Source organism: Chelonia mydas, chromosome 13 (assembly GCF_015237465.2).
Source record: "Chelonia mydas isolate rCheMyd1 chromosome 13, rCheMyd1.pri.v2, whole genome shotgun sequence".
In the NCBI taxonomy this organism is placed as follows: Eukaryota; Metazoa; Chordata; order Testudines; family Cheloniidae; genus Chelonia; species Chelonia mydas.
The window spans coordinates 31241429-31262391 of record NC_051253.2 but is presented as its reverse complement, the minus strand read 5'-3'; the positions used below and the strand labels follow the sequence as shown (position 1 = coordinate 31262391).

Below are 20963 nucleotides of genomic sequence, written 5' to 3'. Positions count from 1 at the left end.
ATGTCTGCACAGCAGCAGGGGCCTCCTGGACAGCGAGCGTGCAGCCCGCCGGAGCGCTGTCGATTTACACCCCGCACAGTGAGGGGTCTACCCTTAAAATGCTACAGCCTCGCTAATGGAGCTCTTCCGTGAAGATGCTGCCTATGCCGACGCGAGGGCTTCTCCCACCTGCGTAGGTGCTCCCCTCCCCTCGAGGTGTAGCCAGGGAGAATTCGCCTGTCAGCCTACCGCGGTCTACACCAGGTCGGGGCAGTTTAACTGCATTGCTCAGGGGGTTGGATTTTTCACACCCAAGCCATGTAGTTAAACCGACCGAGTGTCTTCATGTGGACCAGGCCTCCCCCGCTGTAGAGACGAGCCCTTTCATTTAAGGCATCACTCCAGCACTGGCCACAGGCTTCCAAAGGGAGGAAATGCTGGTGCCCAAACCCGTCCAGCCTGCCAGGTGAGCAATGTTTGGGACATGGGGCAGGGTAGCCAGGTCCTGGCCTGCGAGGGGGAGATTGTGAGATCACACCTGAGCCAGGTAAGGACAAGAGGCCAAACACCTGAGGCGGGCACTCAGAGACAGGAAAGGGAATAGAGCCCACAAGTAGCCCCAGAACTACGCCAGCATCCCTTGCCCATCCAGTGCCAGACCTAGGTAAGCCGGGGAGACTGAAACCGGGGAGCACGTCTACGAACACCATGTGTCTGCAGCACGTCTCTGGCTAGGAGTAACTGTCCATTTGTGTTGTTGTTATACATCTGGTGGGTATGTCTATCCCACCTCTGCTTTTCTATCACTTTACAATTGATCATCGCAGAATGATAAGGACACAATTTCATCACGGAGGTCACAGATTCCGTGACTTTAAAAGACTTCTGGGACTTCACCTTCAGCTGTGCCGGCTCGAGCGGCCGGGCTCTGGCTTCACCCCTCCCCACTGGGGCGGCCGGGCTCTGGCTTCACCCCTCCCCCCGGGACGGCGGGCTCTGGCTTCACCCCTCCCCCCGGGGCGGCCGGGCTCTGGCTTCACCCCTCCCCGCTGGGGCGGCCGGGCTCTGGCTTCACCCCTCCCCCCGGGGCGGCGGGGCTCTGGCTTCACCCCTCCCCGCTGGGGCGGCCGGGCTCTGGCTTCACCCCTCCCCGCTGGGGCGGCCGGGCTCTGGCTTCATCCCCCCAGGACAGTGGAACTCAGGCTGTCAGCCCCCACGGGGTGGGGGTCTCAGGCTGTCAGCCCCCAGGGCAGCGAGGCTCAGCTTTCAGCCCCCTGGTGACACGGCTCTGGCTGTCAGCGCCAGCTCTGGGTGGCAGGGTTTGGTGTTTCAGTGCCAGCCCCAGGGCAGGGGAACTCGGGCTGTCAGCCCCCGCTGCCCTCAGGCTTCAGCTTCAGCCCACCCCTCCTCCAACCATACCCTGATTTTTACATTTTTACCATGACTATTCAATGAATTTTGCTTAATTTTACCATGATAAAATGTTATCCCTACTGACTTGTATCAGTAAAATCAGTACCCAGAGCACAAAGAATGCAGCAGAGGTGGAAGCTGGTCTGAGGATATTTCTCGACGTTTGATTTACCTCAGTCTGGTGCCACTTTGCACTGTTCATATAAATACGATCCGTATAAATATCTACAAATCTGGTGCAAAACACAATAATACAGGAGTGACTGTTAATCCCCCAGATCAGTTAGCATGAGAGAGAAGGAAGCCCTGGGATGGAGTCTGAAGCAGACAAACAAGTCGCCGTTACACCCTCCAGGTATGTCTACACTACAAACGCGCCAGCTGCACTGCAGTGTAGACACTTTCTACAGCAACGCAAGGTGGGTTTGTTAGTTAACCCGCCCCGTCGCGAGGAGGCAGCAGGGTCAATGGGAGAATTCTTGCATCTACAGTGGGGGTTAGGGCAACCCAAATAGCGCCCAGGAAGTGACATTTTTCATAGCCCTGAGCCAGGTAGCTAGGCTGAGCTAAGTTTAGGTACAGACCAGGCCTCTGAAAGCCAGCTGGGAAACCCTAGCAAATGCTGAGTGGATGAGAAGCACCAGGTAATGGGTCAGATCCTTTGGGGGTTTCTATTCCAGAGGGAGTAAAGGTCTAACACAAGGGTTAAAAAGAGCTTCAAGTCCAGCCTTACTAAATGGAAAGAAGCGTATTTAACAGCAGTGTGGAGGGCGGGCTGGGGTGCACGCTTGGCTGGGAAACCCCAGCTCACAAGTGGACTCAGACTTTGCCTGTCCCTCACCCCTACCCAAGTCGTGGTGAGGGTCATGAACAGTTTGGCTCCTTCATTCTTTTCCCCTGCTCACTTTGCTGGCCTGCTGCAGCTCCTCTCTAGTTTCTCTACTTGTCACTCTGCTGGTCCCAGCTCTGCCACTGAGGCCTGGTCTACGCTTGACCACCAGGCTGACATCAGTCAGAGCTGTGAAAAAACACCTCCTGACTGACACAGCTCTAACCTAATCCCCCGTGTCAGCACAGCTGTCGGTCCTATGGCAATGGAAAAACCCCTTCCGCAACGTAGTCTCCATAGTGCAGACATGCCCTGACTCTCTGATCTGTACAAAGGGGACAGGAACGGTCCGCCACCTTGTAAAGTGCGCTAAGTTCTCTGGCTGAAAAGCCTCTGCGTTAGGGTGACCAGACAGCAAGTGTCAAAAATCGGGATGGGGGTGGGGGGTAACAGAAAAAGCTCCCAAAATCAGGACTGTCCCTATAAAATCGGGACATCTGGTCACCCTACTCCGCGTTATTACACTGACGCCATGCAGAGAAAGCAGCACCGCTCCTCCCACTGCTCTAAGAGAGGCTCCTCTGCTTAGCGCAAGGGAGAGAGGTACAGAGCTGATATTCGTTGCAAATCTCCCCACAGCCAACCCCAGCTGGGACAGATTCCTCCCAACTAATGAAAACCAAACATTTTACCCAAATCATTATCGCTCTGCTCCACAGTGCTATAATCACAGTGTATCACAAGTTCTAAGTGTGAAATACAACTACCCAGAAAGGGCAGCTTCTCCACTCCTCTTCCTCCTGATGCAGCATTTACAAAGAGTCCCAGCACCTTCAGCCACTGGCAACCTGTCCTTAAAATATTTGGTATAAAGTGTCAATTTCTGGAGCAACAGCCATGGTCCTCTGGGGAGACCAGTCTCTGACCGCACTTATCCATTGATGATCTTCTGGCTGATGTACCCAGGCATTGTGTAGAGTAAAAGGACCAGGAAGATAGTCACCACAGCAATAATGACCAAAGCAATGATGTACTTCTTGTACCGCTTCCAGATGAAAAAGATGAAGGTTTTCATGGGATTCACAAACCAGTTGAAGGATGTTTTTGGACGGCTAGAACAGAGAATGGAAAAGGCCGTTGAGCTCAGACAAAGCAAAGCAAAGCTCCAGCCAGTCCAATTCAGTGCCCTGGAAATCTACAACGTACCATTAGCTGCTGCTACTCACGGGCTGCGAATAACCAGGTATCAGATCAGTGCAGATCAGCCTGTATCCCTGAGCCCCCAAACTCAAATTGATGCCTGTGCCTACAATGTATTCCTTCAAAACAGGACCCCATTCCCTGCATCCACTTCACTGCCAGCACAATCTGGGGGCTTCGTAGGATTCTTGCACAGACATTAGACCGGGGTAGTTAATAGGCAGACTGTGGGCTAAATCCAGACTGCCAGGCACTTCTGAACAGACCACAAAATCTTTGTATTTACTTATTGTTATTGGGATTCTTATTATTTTGTATTATTTTCTCTGGAGCCTGGACCCTGCACTGGACCAGGGTTCTGCAAGGCACCCACACTGCAGATGACAAATAGGCTCTCCCGGGGGGAGGGAGGGACTTTTCATCCCCCCCCCCTTTCCATCTTCTGATGGATGCAGAGCACACACCAGCAGGGCCTGCAGGATGACTGCACTGGCAGCTGAGCCACCAGAGCAGCTAACTAAGGCCTCGTTAGTAAGGCTGGTCTCCATTTTTGCACCAATTTAACTAGCTCACTAAAACCAATGTAGTTACATCAGTGAACCCTCCTAGTGCAGGCGCACCTACGGTGATACACAAGCCCTATCGCTTGTTTCAGTAAATATCTCAGAACAGCTCTGCTCCAGGGACTCCACCTGCAGCCTCAGCCAGGATGGCTCCGCCCCAGGGACTCAGCCCACACCCTCAGTGGAGATGGCTTCACTGTCTACAGCCTGAGCCCCGGAGTCCCCAACAGTCCCTGGATTCTGATCTTGGTTCCATTGAGCCTGAAAGCTCCTCCCTTTTCCCTCAGTGCCTGTGTGCAGCCACAGGCAGACCCAAGCTGAGAGCAGGCATGGTATCAAACCCCAGCCTGAAATTCCAGTGCCTCTCTGCCTGGCACATGCACATGGCACAAGTTGGCAGGGCCTGCTGAAATCCATCCGAGAATACTCAAGGAGCTGACTGAGGAGATTTCTGAGCCACGAGGAATTCTCTTCAAAAAGTCATGGAAGATGGGAGAGATTCCAGAGGGCTGGAAGAGGGCAAATATAGTGCCCATCTACAAAAAGGGGAATAAGGATAACCCAGGGAAATTACAGACCAGTCAGCTTAACTTCTGTACCCAGAAAGATAAAGGAGCAAATAATTAAGCAATCAATTAGCGAACACCTAGAAGATAAGGTGATAAGTAAAAGCATGGAATTGTCAAGAACCAATCAGGTCAAACCAACCTGATAGCTTTCTTTGACAAGCTAACAAGCCTTGTGGATAGGGGGGAAGCGGTAGATGTGGTATATCTTGACTTTAGTAAAGCTTTTGATACTATCTCACATGACCTTCTCATAAACAAACTAGGGAAATACAACCTAGATGGAGCTAGTATAAGGTGGGTGCAAAACTGGTTGGAAAACTGTTCCCAGAAAGCAGTTATCAGTGGTTCACAGTCATGCTGGACGGGCATAATTAGTGGGGTCCCGCAGGGATCAGTTCTGGGTCCGGTTCTGTTCAATATCTTCATCAATGATTTAGATAATGGCATAGAGAGTACACTTATAAAGTTTGCAGACAATACCAAGCTGGGAGGGGTTGCAAGGGCTTTGGAGGATAGGATTAAAATTCAAAATGATCTGGACAAACTGGAGAAATAGTCTGAATAGGATGGAATTCAATAAGAACAAATGCAAAGTACTCCACTTAAGAAGGAACAGTCAATTGTACACATACAAAATGGAAAATGACTGCCTAGGAAGGAGTACTGCAGAAAGGGATCTGGGGGTCATAGTGGATCACAAGCTAAATATAAATCAACAGTGTAGGACTGTTGCAAAAAAAGCAAACATTATTCTGGGATGTATTAGCAGGAGTGTTGTTGTAAGCAAAACACAAGAAGTAATTCTTCCGCTCTACTCCACGCTGATTAGGCCTCAACTGGAGTACTGTGTCCAGTTCTGGGCACCACATTTTAGGAAAGATGGGAACAAATTGGAGAAAGTCCAGAGGAGTGCAACAAAAATGATTAAAGGTCTAGGGAACATGCCTTATAAGGGGAGTTTGAAAGAATTGGATTTGTGTAGTCTGGAGAAGAGAGGACCGAGGGGACACATGATAACAGTTTTCCTGTACATAAATGGTTGTTACAAGGAGGAGGGAGAAAAATTGTTCTTCTTAACCTCTAAGGACAGGACAAGAAGCAATGGGCTTAAATTGCAGCAAGGGTTGTTTGGGTTGGACATTAGGAAAAACTTCCAGGGTGGTTAAGCACTGAAATAAATTGCCCAGGAAGGTTGTGGAATCTCCATCATTGGAGCTGTTTAAAAGCAGGTTAGACAAACACCTGTCAGGATTGGTCTAGATAATACTTAGTCCTGCCATGAGTGCAAGAGACTGGACTAGACGACCTCTCGAGGTTCCCTCCACTCCTATGATTCTATGATTGATACTCACTTGGGCTTCTCCAGGGGTTCAGGCTCTTTTCGGCCCAGACCAACGGGGCTCTTCTCGGCCTCCTCCGCAGTCAATAGCTGGAACTCAGCTTCCACTTTACCCTGCAGAGAAACACACTTGAGACACACTCATGTCTTCAGGACGAGCCAGGCTGATACTGTCTCGTCTAGAGTCGCAGGGCCAGGTTTTCAACAGTCGCTCAGTGGGAGTCAGGCACCAAACCTGCTCAGGCACTTTGAAGATCTGTGTCTATAGGCACCTAAATACCTTTGAAAATCTGCCCCTTGGGGCCTTTCTGGCCTCTGTGTCCCACTCTCCTGCACGGAGTGCCCTCCGGAGCCTCTCACAGCACTCCCAATACTCACTTCTCGCCAGCACCACCAGGGGCAAGTCAAGGAAGCATCCAGACACCAGAGCCCTGGCAGGCTGCCCTGCCCATGGAGCCACCTCCTCGAGGCTCATCTCCTAGGGCAGGAGCTGCCCAGCGCAGGGCTCTGTGCACTGTGCCTGTCATGGGGGGTCGGCGTGTCGAGCAGTGCCGCCCCGTTTGCCCAGTGCGGGTTGATACCCCCCGTCACAGTGCCGTTCCTGGTGCTTTAGACATATCCTCCTGAGCATAGACTCTATAGGACCGGTGAATGACCACTCGAGACAAGTGCTCGGCACAATGACTGCCCTCTCCAGAGATCAGGCACAAAAGGCCTCCCTCTTCCACTTGCCCAGTGAGAGAAGCCAGAGCCGTTGTCCAGCAGCCCACCGGGAGTGAACACGACCTTCCTCCTGGCACACTGAACCCAGCCTGCACTCCACTGCGCGGCCGGGTCCCACCGGGACAGCGCTAGGTGCTGCTGCGTGGAGTTGTGAACACGGGCACATTGCTGGCATGCTTCCTCAGCTCCTGGCACCTGGCTGGTTTGTGCAGCAAGCGGGGGAACCTGGTGCAGGCATATCAGCAGCATGCCAGGCTGCAGCCCCCTCCCCCTCCCCCTGCTGAGATCCTGGCTGCACCTCTCCCCACACCTGCTGATTTTCACATGCCCTGTCCACGGCCCCTCAGAGTCCCAGGACCTCCTGGCTACCCTCTCCCTTGCTGGGAAACTCCAACTAGTCATTGCCAAGGTCAGGGGCCATTTCAGCTCCTAGCCCCACATCCCCGGCTACCAAATATTCCTGCCCTTGGGGGAAGCGTCCTCAGTCAAACCACAGGAGACTGCTCAGGGCCTTCGGGGGAAATGTTTGCCAAGTCTAGGATCAGGCTTGACAAAGCCCTGGCTGGGATGGTTTAGTTGGGGTTGGTCCTGCTATGAGCAGGGGGTTGGACTAGATGACCTCCTGAGGTCCCTCCCAACCCTGATACTCTAGGATTCTATGATCACATCTCACCGCTATGGCTGATTCAGTAACTGCCAGTGTTAGGCTCTGTCTGAGTCCCAGGGGGACCTTGGGGCAGCCAACCCCATGCCCTCTCCTGTGCTTGTTGACAGGAATCACAGACCAGGCAGGGAAGGGTGAAACGTCTGTGAGATCCAGGCAGCTGGAGCTCACTGGGGAACCAGGCCTGACTTCTTGCTAACCCAGGCAGGAAGCTGGAAGCAGCCCGGGGAGGAGGCTGCCCTGTGCCCAGGAAAAGGGGACTCAGAGAAGCAGCTGCACCCCCACCAATGACAATGCCTTCACACCAGCCCTCCTCCTCTCGTCTGCACGGCAGGAAAAACCTCCCATAGACCCTGCTGCCCCCAGCAGACTGCTCAGCTAAGCAAACAAGCTGTGAACAGTGCTGAGCTGGAGGCTGAGAGCACTGAGCTACGAGGCTCTCTGCCATGCCCACCGGTCTTGGGGCACGCAGCCCCACAAAGCTTTTGCAGTTAGCCATGGCCCAGTCCGTGCCAGCTGCAGGCCTCACACTCCCCACAACTCAGGCAGGCAGGTACTGAGCACTGCCTCACAGCACAGGGGCTCTGCCCCTCTCTCCTGCTCCTTACTGTCAGGAGGTACTTGTTCCCACTGGGGTCTGCAAACTCAATGTCTTCTGGCTTCATTGACCTCCTCTTCTTCTTCTTCTTCTTCTTCTCCTTGGCCTCTCGCTCCTCTCGCTCCTCATCTTCCTGGTCTTTCAGTTTGATGAAGGGCCACCAGCCCCTCATCCGCTTGTTCCGGAAGATGGAGAAGCGAGGGGTGGCCTTTTCCTTGGCCATCTTAATGGTACACTGCTCAGAACTCTTGACTCCCCGCACCATGTCGTTCAGCTTCAGTTCAATGGACCCTTCAAAGACAGGCAGGAAGTGAGAACCTCAGGGGTGGATCATTTGTGTCAATGCAAGTAACACATTAGGGCCAGCATCAACATGCTGCTTGGCCTGCACCCATCCCAGTCCCCAGAAAATCAGTAACACTCCCACCAGAGGCAGTGATTTCTGTTTGTGGCTCTCAAAGCAAAGGTCTATCAACAGTGTTATCCTCACTTTAGGGATGGGGAAACTGAGGGTCGGAGGGAGAGGAAGTGACTTGCCTCACATGCTGAGTTGGTGGCACAACCTGGAACAGAAACCAGATCTCCTGAGTCCCACTCTTCCGGCCTAGCCATTTGACCACACTGTCTCTTATACAGAGTCACACCTGAGCCGTGCCACACTGTGCCTCTCATCAGTACCTCTAGGTCTAAATCTACCTTCTTCTCATGCCCCAGCTTGTCCCTCATGTTCAGTACAGAATGATAAAATCTTGACACTGGGGTGGGAGAACACTTTGTTTAGGCTACAGCCAGGATGCCAGCACCATTGACAGCTCCCTCCTGTTCTGTTTCCCTCATTTTGTGTCTTTGTCACAAATGTAAGCAGCTCATGTCCCAGAAATACCACGATGTTCTGGGTCTAATGTTCTCTTCTTGCCATCAGTAGATGGCACTGCTGAGCAGGTTTCAGAGGGGTAGCCGTGTTAGTCTGTATCAGCAAAAAGAACGAGGAGTTCTTGTGGCACCTTAGAGATTAACAAATTTATTTGGGCGTAAGCTTTCATGAAAGCTTTTCGAAAGCTTATGCCCAAATAAATTTGTGGTGCCACAAGTACTTCTCGTTCTTTTTACTGCTGAGCAGGTTTGCTTTATATGCCTTTCCATGCCAGTGAAGCCTTTTGAATTGATTGGCAATGGGTTAATGAATAAAAGGAGCTTTTGTCGTGGTTAAAGGTGTTGCCTAGAGCTGGACGAAATGCAGGATTTCCAGCTCACAGGAAATTTCATTTTTAGAAATTTGGTTTTGTTCCAAATCATAACGAATCTAAATTTTTTGAAATTTCCTGGAAACCAGAAATCCTGAATAAAAATTATTTCAGAAACATTGACGCATGCTGTTTCCCACACACAACCAGCTCCTGGGACTCTGACAGCAGCTGAATAAAACTGACATTCTTGAAGAGACATGGTGGGGGAGGTAATATCTTTTATTGGACCAACTTCAGCTGGTGAAAGAGACAAGCTTGTCTCTCTGATATCCTGGGACTACCACTGCTACAGCAATATTGCAAATGCCATTCTTGTCAGTTTCACTGCTGCTGTGAGCAGAACCTCTATGTCAGTTTCACCCAGCAGCACCAGGGGCTCCCAGGGCCTGCAGCTCTGGGGCATCCTCACCATGGGGAGAAGACACCCTGGCTCTGGGCTCCTGGCTCTGCAGCAGGAAGCCTGGAAGAGGGAGTTCTCAGCCCTTCCAGGCTTCCAGCTGTGGAACAAAGAGCTGAGCCAGGGCTCCCACGGCTTTCAGGCTCCTGGCTCCACTGCAAGAGCCTGGAAGCCTCTGCTTGGCTGTGTGCCCTGGAGCCCTAGACTCTGGAAGACTGGGGTCTCCTGAGCACGGGGCAGCCTATACGGTGGGGCTGTCTCAGAGCTGTGGCCCCATGAACTCTGGGCTCATTTGCAGCCTGGTAAGGTGGCAGCTTTCCCAGAGAACACACTGAAAATGGCTAAATCTGAGATGCATCCAAGAAACACTTCAGGTTCAATGAATTGGCATTTTCAAACAAAACTGTTTCAGCAGAAAATTGCCAACCTTCTGTATTATTATGCTTGCAGTATAGCACATCCATATGCTTATGTTCCCCTCAGAGGGCCTAGTGTTTAGTGCCGAGGTTCAAAGTTTGGATAACTTAAGCATAATGGAAGTGGGGAGCATTTGCTGCACAGTCTGAGAATGAAAGGAACACCCTGAAAGGAGAGAAGACTTGTCAGCAGTCTGTCTCTGGTATTTCTAAGGCACCTGCCACCATGCCATCTAAAAAGAAAAGGATCACTTCATCAGATGCATCTAAGTGGTGCCATCTAAGTGCCATCAGCATCACCAGCCACCACCTCTAGCTGAAGGCTTCCCCCTTCAATCAAAGGCCCTCGTTCAGGCTGACCCTTGGACACAACAGTATTTCAAAAGCCGCATGAGGGCTCCAAGTCCCTGGACAGGGGGAGCTCTGAGGCAGTGGGAAGGTGGCTAGGCAAGAGCCAGAGAGAAGGTGAAGGTCACTATGCAGAGCCCCAGTGGGGTCAGCTTTGGAAGAAGCTGCTCACTCGCCCCCCGTTCCACGGTTAAGGGGAACAGTACTGCACAGTGCAGAGATGGGTCAGAAGATGAATAACTGGTCTGAATGAGAGAGTTTAATCCCAATGCCAGGAGTCAACTGGAAACTGGTAGGACCCTGGTGCTGTAAACAGAAGTTCTACCAGTGGGCCAGGAGGGAGCCTGCAAACGCAAAAGAGGGCAAGTGAGCTCCCTGCAGCCCCAGCTCATCTTGACTGGGAGCCATTTTCTGCAAAGCTCAGGGCAGGCGGTCTGGGTAGGCGCAGAAGGCGAGGCACAGAGAAACAGCCCCTTCTCTCAGCAGGAGGATACTGTACCTAGAAAGTCATTTGCTGAAATCCTGTCATAATCCCAGACCTGAAGGACCAGGACAGCTGGCTCCCTGAACTCAGATTCCTCCAGGGAGAAGATGGAGTCCTTCTTCTTATAGGAGATCTCCTTCTCAGTTGGGAGGTAGTTGAAGTGGAACACAAACCTCCAGTTGAAGTTGCCTTCCCCAGTCAGGGAGTTAAAGTGAACGTCTGTTTCTTGTTTCTCATGGTCCAGACCTTTGATCCAGCTGCAGAAGAAGCTCAATTAACATCAATTGTCATGTTAAAGCAGCCCCAAGTGCAGCATCACTAAGCCACAGGGTGGTGGAGCAAGGGTCCCGGGCCAAGGGGTAGCGCTCAGTCACTGCTCGACAGCACCTCACAGCAACAAACTCTTATTCAGAATAATAATGGGCTTAGCCAACGAGGCTCAACTGATTCGAATGGCAGACAGGAGCACGTCAGGGGTGCAAGGTCTATGCTGGGCCACAACCATTACGAGGGCTCTAAAGGGGCCTCTCTCCAACCTCTCTTTTTTGGGGGTGCAAACCCCACCATTTAGATGGTCCAGTATCTGATTATGGGGACAAATTAGGCACTTGGTTTTCTAAATAATAGGAACTGAGCCCACAACTAGTTGCTGATGCAAAAAATGCGGGAAGGAATGGCACGCTTTGGTAAGCTGGTCCAAGGTGTGTAGAATCTGCATACCATGTAAAGGGGAGACAGTGCCTGGGTCGGCTCAGAGAGCTGAGGGGTCATAGGGATGAGGACTGACATGTTCTGAAGAACAAGTGTGGGCTGATATCAGGGCCAAGGCCTTTATGGATAGACTAAATGGACAGTGAGTTAGTCTCCCCAGGAGGTGGAGGCCCCATGGCTGGTGAAATACGAGGAGAGGCTGGTGATGTCTGTGGGACTCAGGCAGTAGGGAGTGCTGCCCAGTATCCAAGCAGGGTCAGACTGGACAGGCCAGCTAGTCGTTCTCTGGCCCTCCGGCTGTCTCTGTCATTCGATTCCCCATCAACTCGGGCACCTTTTCACGTAGATGTCGCTGGAGGTTTCTCCTGTTATTGGATTAACGTCATCAAGAACCACGTCGTCTGTGTTCCAGATGATGACACGTAGCTCGTAACTACCAGAAGGGAAAGCCAAGGGCAGGTTAGAGAAGCACATTCCAGCTCAGTGTCTTTGTCAGGGCCAGGCGAAACTACCCCCATGGGACAATGGCGGGCCAGGCGAAACTACCCCCATGGGACAATGGCCTGCAGCAGCACCCACTCAGCCCGGCCACCCAGCCTAGTGCTGTGCTTGTGCCCTCTGCAGCTCAGGCCAGGGGCCCAGGACACCTCGCGGAAGGCCCCTCTCATGTCACACTGGCCCAGTTTTGCAGACTCTAGTACAAAGAAGTGTCTGAACCAAAGCACATCTCCAGCGTCCTGGAATCTGCCCAGCACGTGTCCGGCAGAAACAGCAGCAAGAAGAAAAGTAATGGCCCAGCCTTGGGTTTTTGAGGCACCAGTGCTGAGCTGTGCGCGGACAGTGGTTCTGCTTCAGCTCGGACACTGCTGTCTGGGGTTTGGTCTCTGCCGGGAGCAGGCGTAAACCCAGGGGACACCTCTCCTCCCAGCCATGTCTGTGTGAGAGGCAGGAGCAGCTTTCCCTCCTCTCAGCCACACGGCATGCGGGGACAGAGGGAGTCCCTCGGGAGAGCAGGATGAGGTGAGGCCTGCAGCCCCCCTGCACCGGCACAGAGAGGAAGCCATGGAGATGTGCCAGGATCCCAGAGCTGAAGCAGTGTGAGCCTCCCAGGCTGATGGATCAGTTAGTCTGCCCTTCTCACCCAGCCACACCCTTCGTGGGCACAGACTGCATGGGAGTCATGCAGAGCAGGACCCCAGGCTGCGGTATAAACACCATCTCCTACAGGCCTGTACCTGATTGGCAGCCGTGGCTTGATATTGACAGGGGGAGGTGCTGGGACGTCATTTGGAAACATGTCAATCCACATGTGGAGGGAGCCCTGCAGAAAGGAAAGGGCTGAGCTGCTTCAAAGGATTCATCAAGGCTGAATTCACAAACCGATTTACTCTCCCACTCCCTGACCTCCAGAGAACCCTCTTCCCAACACCACTGACCCTTCCTCACACTTCTGGGTCACGGCAACCCTCAAGGCAAGCCCATCAGGACACGGAGAGCACATGCCATCGCTGGGAACGGCCTGCCCACATTGTAGAAGTTGCTTGTATTTAAAATGTCTCCTTACGGCAGGGGCGGGGGGGGGGGGGGGGGGAGAGTATTTTAAGAAATAACGTCTGCTCAGGACGTTGTTACCATGAGGTTCACCAGTGTCCTTACAAAATGATTGAATGAAGTTATTTATTATGTAAAACTGAAATAGAACATTTCTCTTCTATCTCACAATAGCATCACTTCACTGGATGTTTTATACTTGTCAGTGGCAACCTTAATTTGCTCTCTACTAAGACATCTCACCCCCCGGCTTGGCTTCCCATCAGTCTGATATTGATCCTGGACAAGATTATGAAACGGATGATACGGGACTTGATTCATAAAGAATTAAAGGAGAGTAATATAATCAATCAGCATGGGTTTATGGAAAACAGACCCCGCCAAACTAACTTGATATCTTTTTCTTATGAGATTACAAGTTTGGTTGATAAATGTAATAGTGATGGCATAACATACATGGCCTTCTGTAAGGCGCTTGACTTGGTACTGCATGACATTTTGATTAAACTAGAATGATATAAAATTAACATGGCACACATTAAACGGATTAAAAGCTGGCTAACTGATAGGTCTCAAAATACAATTGTAAATGGGGAATCATCATTGAGTGGGTGTGTTTCTAGCAGGGTCCCACAGAAATCTGTTCCTGGCCCTATGTTAGTTAACATTTTTCTCAATGACCTGGAAGAAAACATAAAATCATCACGGATAAAGTTTGCAGATGACACAAAACATTGGGGGAGTGATAAATGGTGAAGAGGGCAGGTCACTGATACAGAGTGTTCTGGATTGCTTGGCAAACTGGGCACAAGCAAACAATATCATAAAACCATGGGTTAGAAGGGCCCGCAAGGGTCATCTAGTCTAACCCCCTGCCAAGATGCAGGACTTGTTGTGTCTAGACCATCCAAGACAGATGCTCTCCAGCCTCCTTTGGAAAACCTCCAGTGAAGGAGCTTCCATGACCTCCCTAGGCGTCTGTTCCATTGTCCTCTGTTCTTACAGGTAGGAAGCTTTTCCAGAGATTTAATCTAATATGAGTTTTAACAGGGCTAATTGTAAATGTATACATCTGGGAACAAAGACGATCGGCCATACTTACAGGATGGGGGGCTCTATCCTGGGAAACAGTGACACCGAAAAAGATTTGGGAATCGTGGTGGACAATCAGCTGAACATGAGCTCCCATTGTGCTGTTGTGACCAAAAGAGCTGATGAGATCCTGGGATGTATAAACTGGGGAATCACCAGTAGCAATAGGGAGGTTATTTTACCTCTGTGTTTGGCACAGATGTGAACGCTACTGGAATTGGGTCCAATTCTGGTGCTCACAATTCAAGAAGAATGTTGATAAATTGGAGAAAGTTCAAAGAAAGCCACAAGAAAGATTAAAGGATTAGAAACCTGCCTGATCATGAGAGACTTAGGTCAATCTATTTAGCTTAAAAAAGAGAAGGTTAAGGTAAGCGTTTGATTAGTCTATAAGTACCACCATGGGGACCAAATATTTAATAATGGGCTCTCAACCTAGCAGAGAAAGGTCTAAGAGAAAGGTCTAACATGATCCAATGGAAGGAAGTTGAAGCTAGACAAATTCAGACTGGAAATAAGGTGAACATTTTTAAATAGTGAGTGAGTAACTATTGGACCAATTTACAAAGGGTCATGGTGGATTCTCCATCACTGACAATTTTGAAATCAATTGGCTGTTTTTCTCAAAGCCCTGCACTAGGGATTATTGTGGGGACGTTCTCTGGCCTGTGCTGAACAGGAGATCAGATGAGATGATCACTGAATTTACATAGGATCTCAAAGTGCGGTACCGAGGACATCAGTATCATTAGCCCCATTTTACAGATGGGAAACTAAGGCCCAGGGAGGTGACGTGATTTGCCCAAGATCACCCATAAGACCAGAAGCAGGAAAAGAACTCTGGTTTGCTGAGTTCCAGGCCAGTGTTCTAGCCACTAGGCCACCCTGCCTCCTGCGATAGCCAGCTAGCCATTTGGCATCTATACACACCAATGCAGTTCTGTAGCATCAGCAAGTGAGGTGCTGCCTTTGAAAGACTGGCCTTGCTCAATACGATAAGGCTCTCCATTGTACAGCTCATCCAGAGCTGAACGCCCCAGCCACATACCTGTGTATTGAATCCGTCCTGGCTAAGGACGAGGGCTACCTGCTGAGTCACCACAACCACTTCCTCCTCGCTGCAGGGCTCTGCACAGATCCAGCCAGCCTGCGAGATCCAGGAGCCTAGCTGCAGAACGTCGGTGTGGTCTCATCCATGCCGTACAGAGAGACTCTCAGCTCCCTGTCGGGGGATGTGATGCTGTGGCTTTGGCTATGCTGCCAGCGTGTTGCGGTCCATTATCAGGCCTGGTTCTTGCCATGTTACTGGTCCGTACTCCCCAGGCGTTTGGGGGTGAGATGGAGAGCTGGGAGTGCACCCCGGACAGCATCTCAGCAGCACACAGCGATGGAGCCACACACAGTACATCATTAACGCCTGGTGTTGCCCTTTGTGCTTCACCTCCCCCGGCTGCCACTTTTGAAGGTACGATTTCTGCTGTCCTGTCTCGTTTCCTGCACCCGGCATTACCCTGAGTGCTCCTCTGGGAGCATGAGGGACTAGCCGGGGTGCAGGCTCTCTAGAGTCTCAGCTGTCATTTACACACAGTCAGTCTCCAGCTGTTCAGAGTGCGAAGAATGCCTCCACCAGGTGATGTGAGTGACACGGGGGGGCGGGGGGCTGCTCCATCTGCGGAGAACCTGACAGAACAGTTCTGAGGGGTGAATGGCCTGGCTCATTTCAGTGGGTGCTAACTCAGATGCCAATTCACTCCGCTCTAGTTGTGGTGGATTCTCCATCACTGGCAACGTTTAAATGAAGAGTGGATGTTTTTCTAAAATATCTGCTCTAGTTCAAACACAGGGAGATCCTATGGTCTCAGTTATACTGGGGGTCACTTCTGCACTTAGAATCAATTCATCTAACTCAGGGGCGGGCAAACTTTTTGGCCTGAGGGCCACATCGGGTTTCCAAAATTGTATGGAGGGCCAGTTAGGGGAGGCTGTCTCCCCAAACAGCCAGCCATGGCCTGGCCCCCGCCTCCTATCCAACCCCCCTGCTTCTCACCCCCTGACAGCCCCCCCGGGACTCCTGCCCCATCCAACCCCCCCATCCCCTGACAGACCCCCAGGACTCCTGCCCCATCCACCACTCCCTACTCCCTGTCCCCTGACCACCCCCAGACCCTCCACCCCTGACTGCCCCCTCTCACTCCATCCAACCCCCGCCCTCACTCCTGACTGCCCCCCCCGGGACCTCTGACCACCCTGACCCCTATCCACATCCCTGACCACACCCTCAAACTCCCCTGCCCTCTATCCAACCCCCCGTTCCCCCTTACCGCGCTGCCTGGATCACCAGTGGCTGGCGGCGCTCCAACCGCACCGCCCAGAGCACCGGGTCAGGCCACAGCTCTGCAACTGCACTGCCTGGCCTCCCAGAGCATTGCGCCAGCAGCATGGGGCGCTGAGGCTGTGGGGGAGGGGGAACAGCATGGGAGAGGCTGGGGGCTAGCTTCCCAGGCCAGGAGCTCAAGGGGCAGGCAGGTGGGTCCTGCGGGCCGGATGTGGCCCGCGGGCCGTAGTTTGCCCACTTCTGATCTAACTAGACGTGTGCATGCCCACAGCCCTGACATATGGCAGTGACTACATGTACAGAGGAGATTCACTGCCTCTCACGCTCTTTCTTCTTCTTTGCTATAAAGATCTCCCAACACTTTTGCAAAGCAGGGCAATAACTTGGAATCCTGGACAAGTTCCCTTTGGGGCAATTTATGTTTTGTTTTGTTTTCTATCAGCAGATCTGAACAATGTGCATCCAAGAGTTTTAAAAGACGTGGCTCAACTTCTGGACAGATGATATTGGGGATGTTCCAGAGAACAGGAAGAAAGCTGATGTTGGGCCAATATTTAAAGAAGTCAAACCGGGTGGCCTAGATTAGCCTGATATCAATCCTGGTCAAAATCATGGGACTGCTGACACCAGGAACTAAAGGATAGTTATGTACTTAGCACCACGCACCACATTTGTTGGTGGTGTATTTTTTTTTAAATAGGACTCGTCAAATTAACGTGATATCTTGGCAAACCCAATTCTAGATCTTTATCAGTTATCTAAGGGGAAACATACAATTGTTACTTATGCAGTGTGACGATGACACAAATACTGGTGGAGTGGTACACAGAGAAGAGGGCAGGTCACTGATACAGACCACTCTGGGGCGGTTGGTAAGCAGGCTTCAAACAAATAGCAAGCATTTTAATTAGGGCTATTGATTAATCGCAGTTAACTCATGCAATTAACTCAAACAAATTAATTATGATTTAAAAAAATTAATCACAATTAATCACAGTTTTAATCACACTGTTAAACAATAGAATACCCCATTGAAATTTATTAAATATTTTGGATGTTTTTCTACCTTTTCATATATATTGTATTCTGTGTTGTAACTGAAATCAAAATGCATATTATTTTTTATTACAAATATTTGCCCTGTAAACATGAAACAAAATAAATAGTATTTTTCAGTTCACCTCATACAGTACTGTAGGGTAATCTCTTTGACGTGAAAGAGCAATTTACAAATGTAGATTTCTTTTTTTGTAACATAACTGCACTCAAAAGCAAAACAATGTAAAACTTCAGAGCCTACAAGTCCACTCAGTCCTACTTCTTGTTCAGCCAATAGCTCAGACAAACAAATTTGTTTACATTTACAGGGGATAATGCTGCCCTCTTCTTATTTACAGTGTCACCAGAAAGTGAGAACAGGCATTTGCATGGCACTTGTGTTGCCAGCATTGCAAGGTATTTACGTGCCAGATATGCTAAACATTCGTATGCCCCTTCATGCTTCGCCCACCATTCCAGAGGACATGCTTCTATATGGATGACACTTGTTTAAAAAATAATGCGTTAATTAAATTTGTGACTGAACTCCTTGGGGGAGAATTATATGTCCCCTTCTCTGCTTTACCAGCATTCTGCCATATATTTCATGTTACAGCATTCTTGGATGATGACCCAGCGCATGCTGTTAATTTTAAGAACACTTTCACTGCAGATTTCACAAAATGCAAAGAAGGTACCAATGTGAGATTTCTAAAGATAGCTACAGCACTCGACCCTAGGTTTAAGAATCTGAAGTGCCTCCCAAAATCTGAGAGGGACAAGGTATGGAGCATGCTTTCAGAAGTCTTAAAAGAACAACACTCCAATGCGGAAACTACAGAACCCAAACCACCAAAAAAGAAAATCAACCTTCTGCTGGTGACATCTGACTCAGATAATGAAAATGAACATGCGTTGGTCTGCACTGCTTTGCACTGTTATTGAGCAGAACCCGTCATCAGCATGGACGTATGTCCCCTGGAATGGTGGTTGAAGCATGAAGGGACATATGAATCTTTAGTGCATCTGGCACATAAATATCTTGCAACACCGGCTACAACAGTGCCATGAGAACACCTGTTCTCACTTTCAGGTGACATTGTAAACAAGAAGCGGGCAGCATTATCTCCTGCAAATGTAAACAAACTTGGTTGTCTGAGCAATTGGCTGAACGAGAAGTAGGACTGAGTGGACTTGTTGACTCTAACATTTTACATTGTTTTATTTTTGAATGCAGGTTTTTTGTTCATATTTCTACATTTGTAAGTTCAACTTTCATGATAAAGAGATTGCACTACAGTACTTGTGTTAGGTGAACTGAAAAATACGTCTTGTTTTTTTACAGTGCAAATACTTGTAATCAAAAATAAATATAAAGTGAGCACTGTACACTTTGCATTCTATGTTGTGATTGAAATCAATATATTTGAAAATGTAGAAAATATTTAAATAAATGGTATCCTATCGTTGTTTAACAGTGTGATTAATCATGTGATTAATTGCAATTAATTTTTTTTAATCACTTGACCTAATTTTAATACAACCAATATAAGGTCCTTCATCGAGGAACAAAGACTGCAGGCCACACTAACAAGATAAGGGACGGTATCCTGGAAAACAGGGACTGAGAGAGACTGAAGAGGTCCTTACAGATAACCAACTGAACAGGAGCTCACTGTGCAATGATGTGGCTAAGAGGATGAATTTAATCCTTGGATTTATAAACAGGGGAATATCAAGTAAGGCCAGAGAGGTGCACATTACCTCTCTAAACGGCACTGGTGAGACCACTACAGGAATACTGTGCACAGTTCTGGTGCCCACACTTCAAAAAGGATGTTGAAAACTTGGAGCAGACTCAGATAAAAGCTACAAGAACGATTTGAGGTCTGGAAAACCTGCCATATAGCGAGAGACTAACAGAGATCAAGGTATTCAGCTCAGCCAAGAGAACGTTAAAAAGTGTCTACACACACCCACGTGAGGAGAAGACTGCAGATGGATGAGGCCTCTTCAGTCTAGCAGAGAGTCAGAACAAGATCCAACGGCTAGATCCATTCAGACTGGAAATGAGGTGAAAGGTTTTAGCAGTGAGGGTAATTAACCACTGGGACAATTTACCAGGGATGTGGCAGGTTCTCTCTCACTTGAAGTCTTGAACTCAAGACTGGATGTCTCTCTCCAGATGACCTGCTCGAGCTCAGTCACAAGTTACTGGGCTGGATACAGCAAGCAGAAATCACCTGCCGAGGTTCTCTGGCCTGTGCTGTGCTGGAGGTCAGACTAAATGAGCACAATGGTTCCTTCTTGCCTTAAAAGCTATGATGTATGCCTATCTACATTACATTCTGTCTAATTTCAGCTCCTTACTTGAAGCCACTGAGCCGTGCTGTTGCTCACTTTAAAATGCTGCCAAGTTCTTCCCCAGAAGTGGCTGCACTTTATCTATAAGTTATTAACTGATCGCTGGGTCCTTAATTTTTTAATATTATTTGTACTACAGCAGTGCCTAGAGGCTTCAGCCAAGCTCAAGGCCCCATTGTGCCAGGATGTCCCTGCCCTGAAGAGCTTGCAATATAAAGACACAAGACAGGCAAAGACTGGGAGGGGAAAATGAGGCATAGAGAGGGGAAGTGACTTGCCCAAGGTCACACAGCAATCAGTGGCAGAGCCAGGAATGAAATACAGGTCTTCTGACTCCCAGTCCAGTGCCCTATTCACTACAGTCTAGAGCACACTGCTCTCCAAGCACAGTGTGCTGCTGCCCGTAGGATGAAAAGCCCTGCGCTCCGAGGAGATGGCAATGATTTACTGTGTTCAGTGATGGTCACTTCACTATCAGAAAAATGACAAACAGTTGAGGGGCGTGACCCTGAGATATGGTGGAGAATTGCCCATGGTGCTGCAGGGGGAGTTAGGAGTCACTGGACAAATCTGATCAAAGGAAAACGTAGACAAGACAGGCAAGATATGGGGGGAGAAACTGCTGAATGTCAGGAAACCTTTGTTGTTGATGAGATCTAGTCCAGTGTGGAACAGTTTGCCAAGGGCAGAGGTGGGAACTCCATTGCTTGGGACAGTTCCTGCTGGACTGGACAAAGCCCCAGGGAGAAGATGGTGAAGAACAGTCATGTTCTGGCTAAGGGTGTGACCAGCCGGCCCAAAGAGCTTCTCTAGGCTTAGAACACAGTGGTACTCTGGTGTGAATAAATGTGTTAGTCTCACCTGCACGAGTCCAGGGTTCTCTGCGTTGTAAAGGGACCGAACCTCCACATGCTCCGGGACCAGTTTGTACCCGTACTCTGGCATCTCATCCCAGTGCTGCAGGACATACAAAGCCTTCTGCTCATCATATGCTGACCAAGTCTCGTCATCCATTTCTCTCTTGTCTTTTACAAAGGCCTCTAGAACACAAGGCAGCCAGTCAGAAGGGTCTAAAGACATGTGGCCAGACAGATTAACAATGA

The 20963-nt window shown here is 49.9% G+C and overlaps 1 protein-coding gene across 1 annotated transcript in view; it reads right to left on the bottom strand.

Moving 5' to 3' along the window:
* Positions 1-1536: 1536 nt before the first annotated feature.
* The window catches only part of LOC102930838 (fer-1-like protein 4), a 108713-nt gene continuing 89286 nt past the window's right edge, over positions 1537-20963 (bottom strand). The window contains exons 39-45 of the mRNA XM_037877122.2: positions 20722-20900; positions 12716-12801; positions 11815-11913; positions 10785-11026; positions 7888-8168; positions 5906-6006; positions 1537-3333 (exon numbers count right to left, since the gene is read on the bottom strand). Of these exons, the coding sequence (XP_037733050.1) occupies positions 3153-3333; positions 5906-6006; positions 7888-8168; positions 10785-11026; positions 11815-11913; positions 12716-12801; positions 20722-20900 (1169 nt within the window). The 3' untranslated portion in view covers positions 1537-3152. The remainder of the gene's footprint in view (positions 3334-5905; positions 6007-7887; positions 8169-10784; positions 11027-11814; positions 11914-12715; positions 12802-20721; positions 20901-20963) is intronic.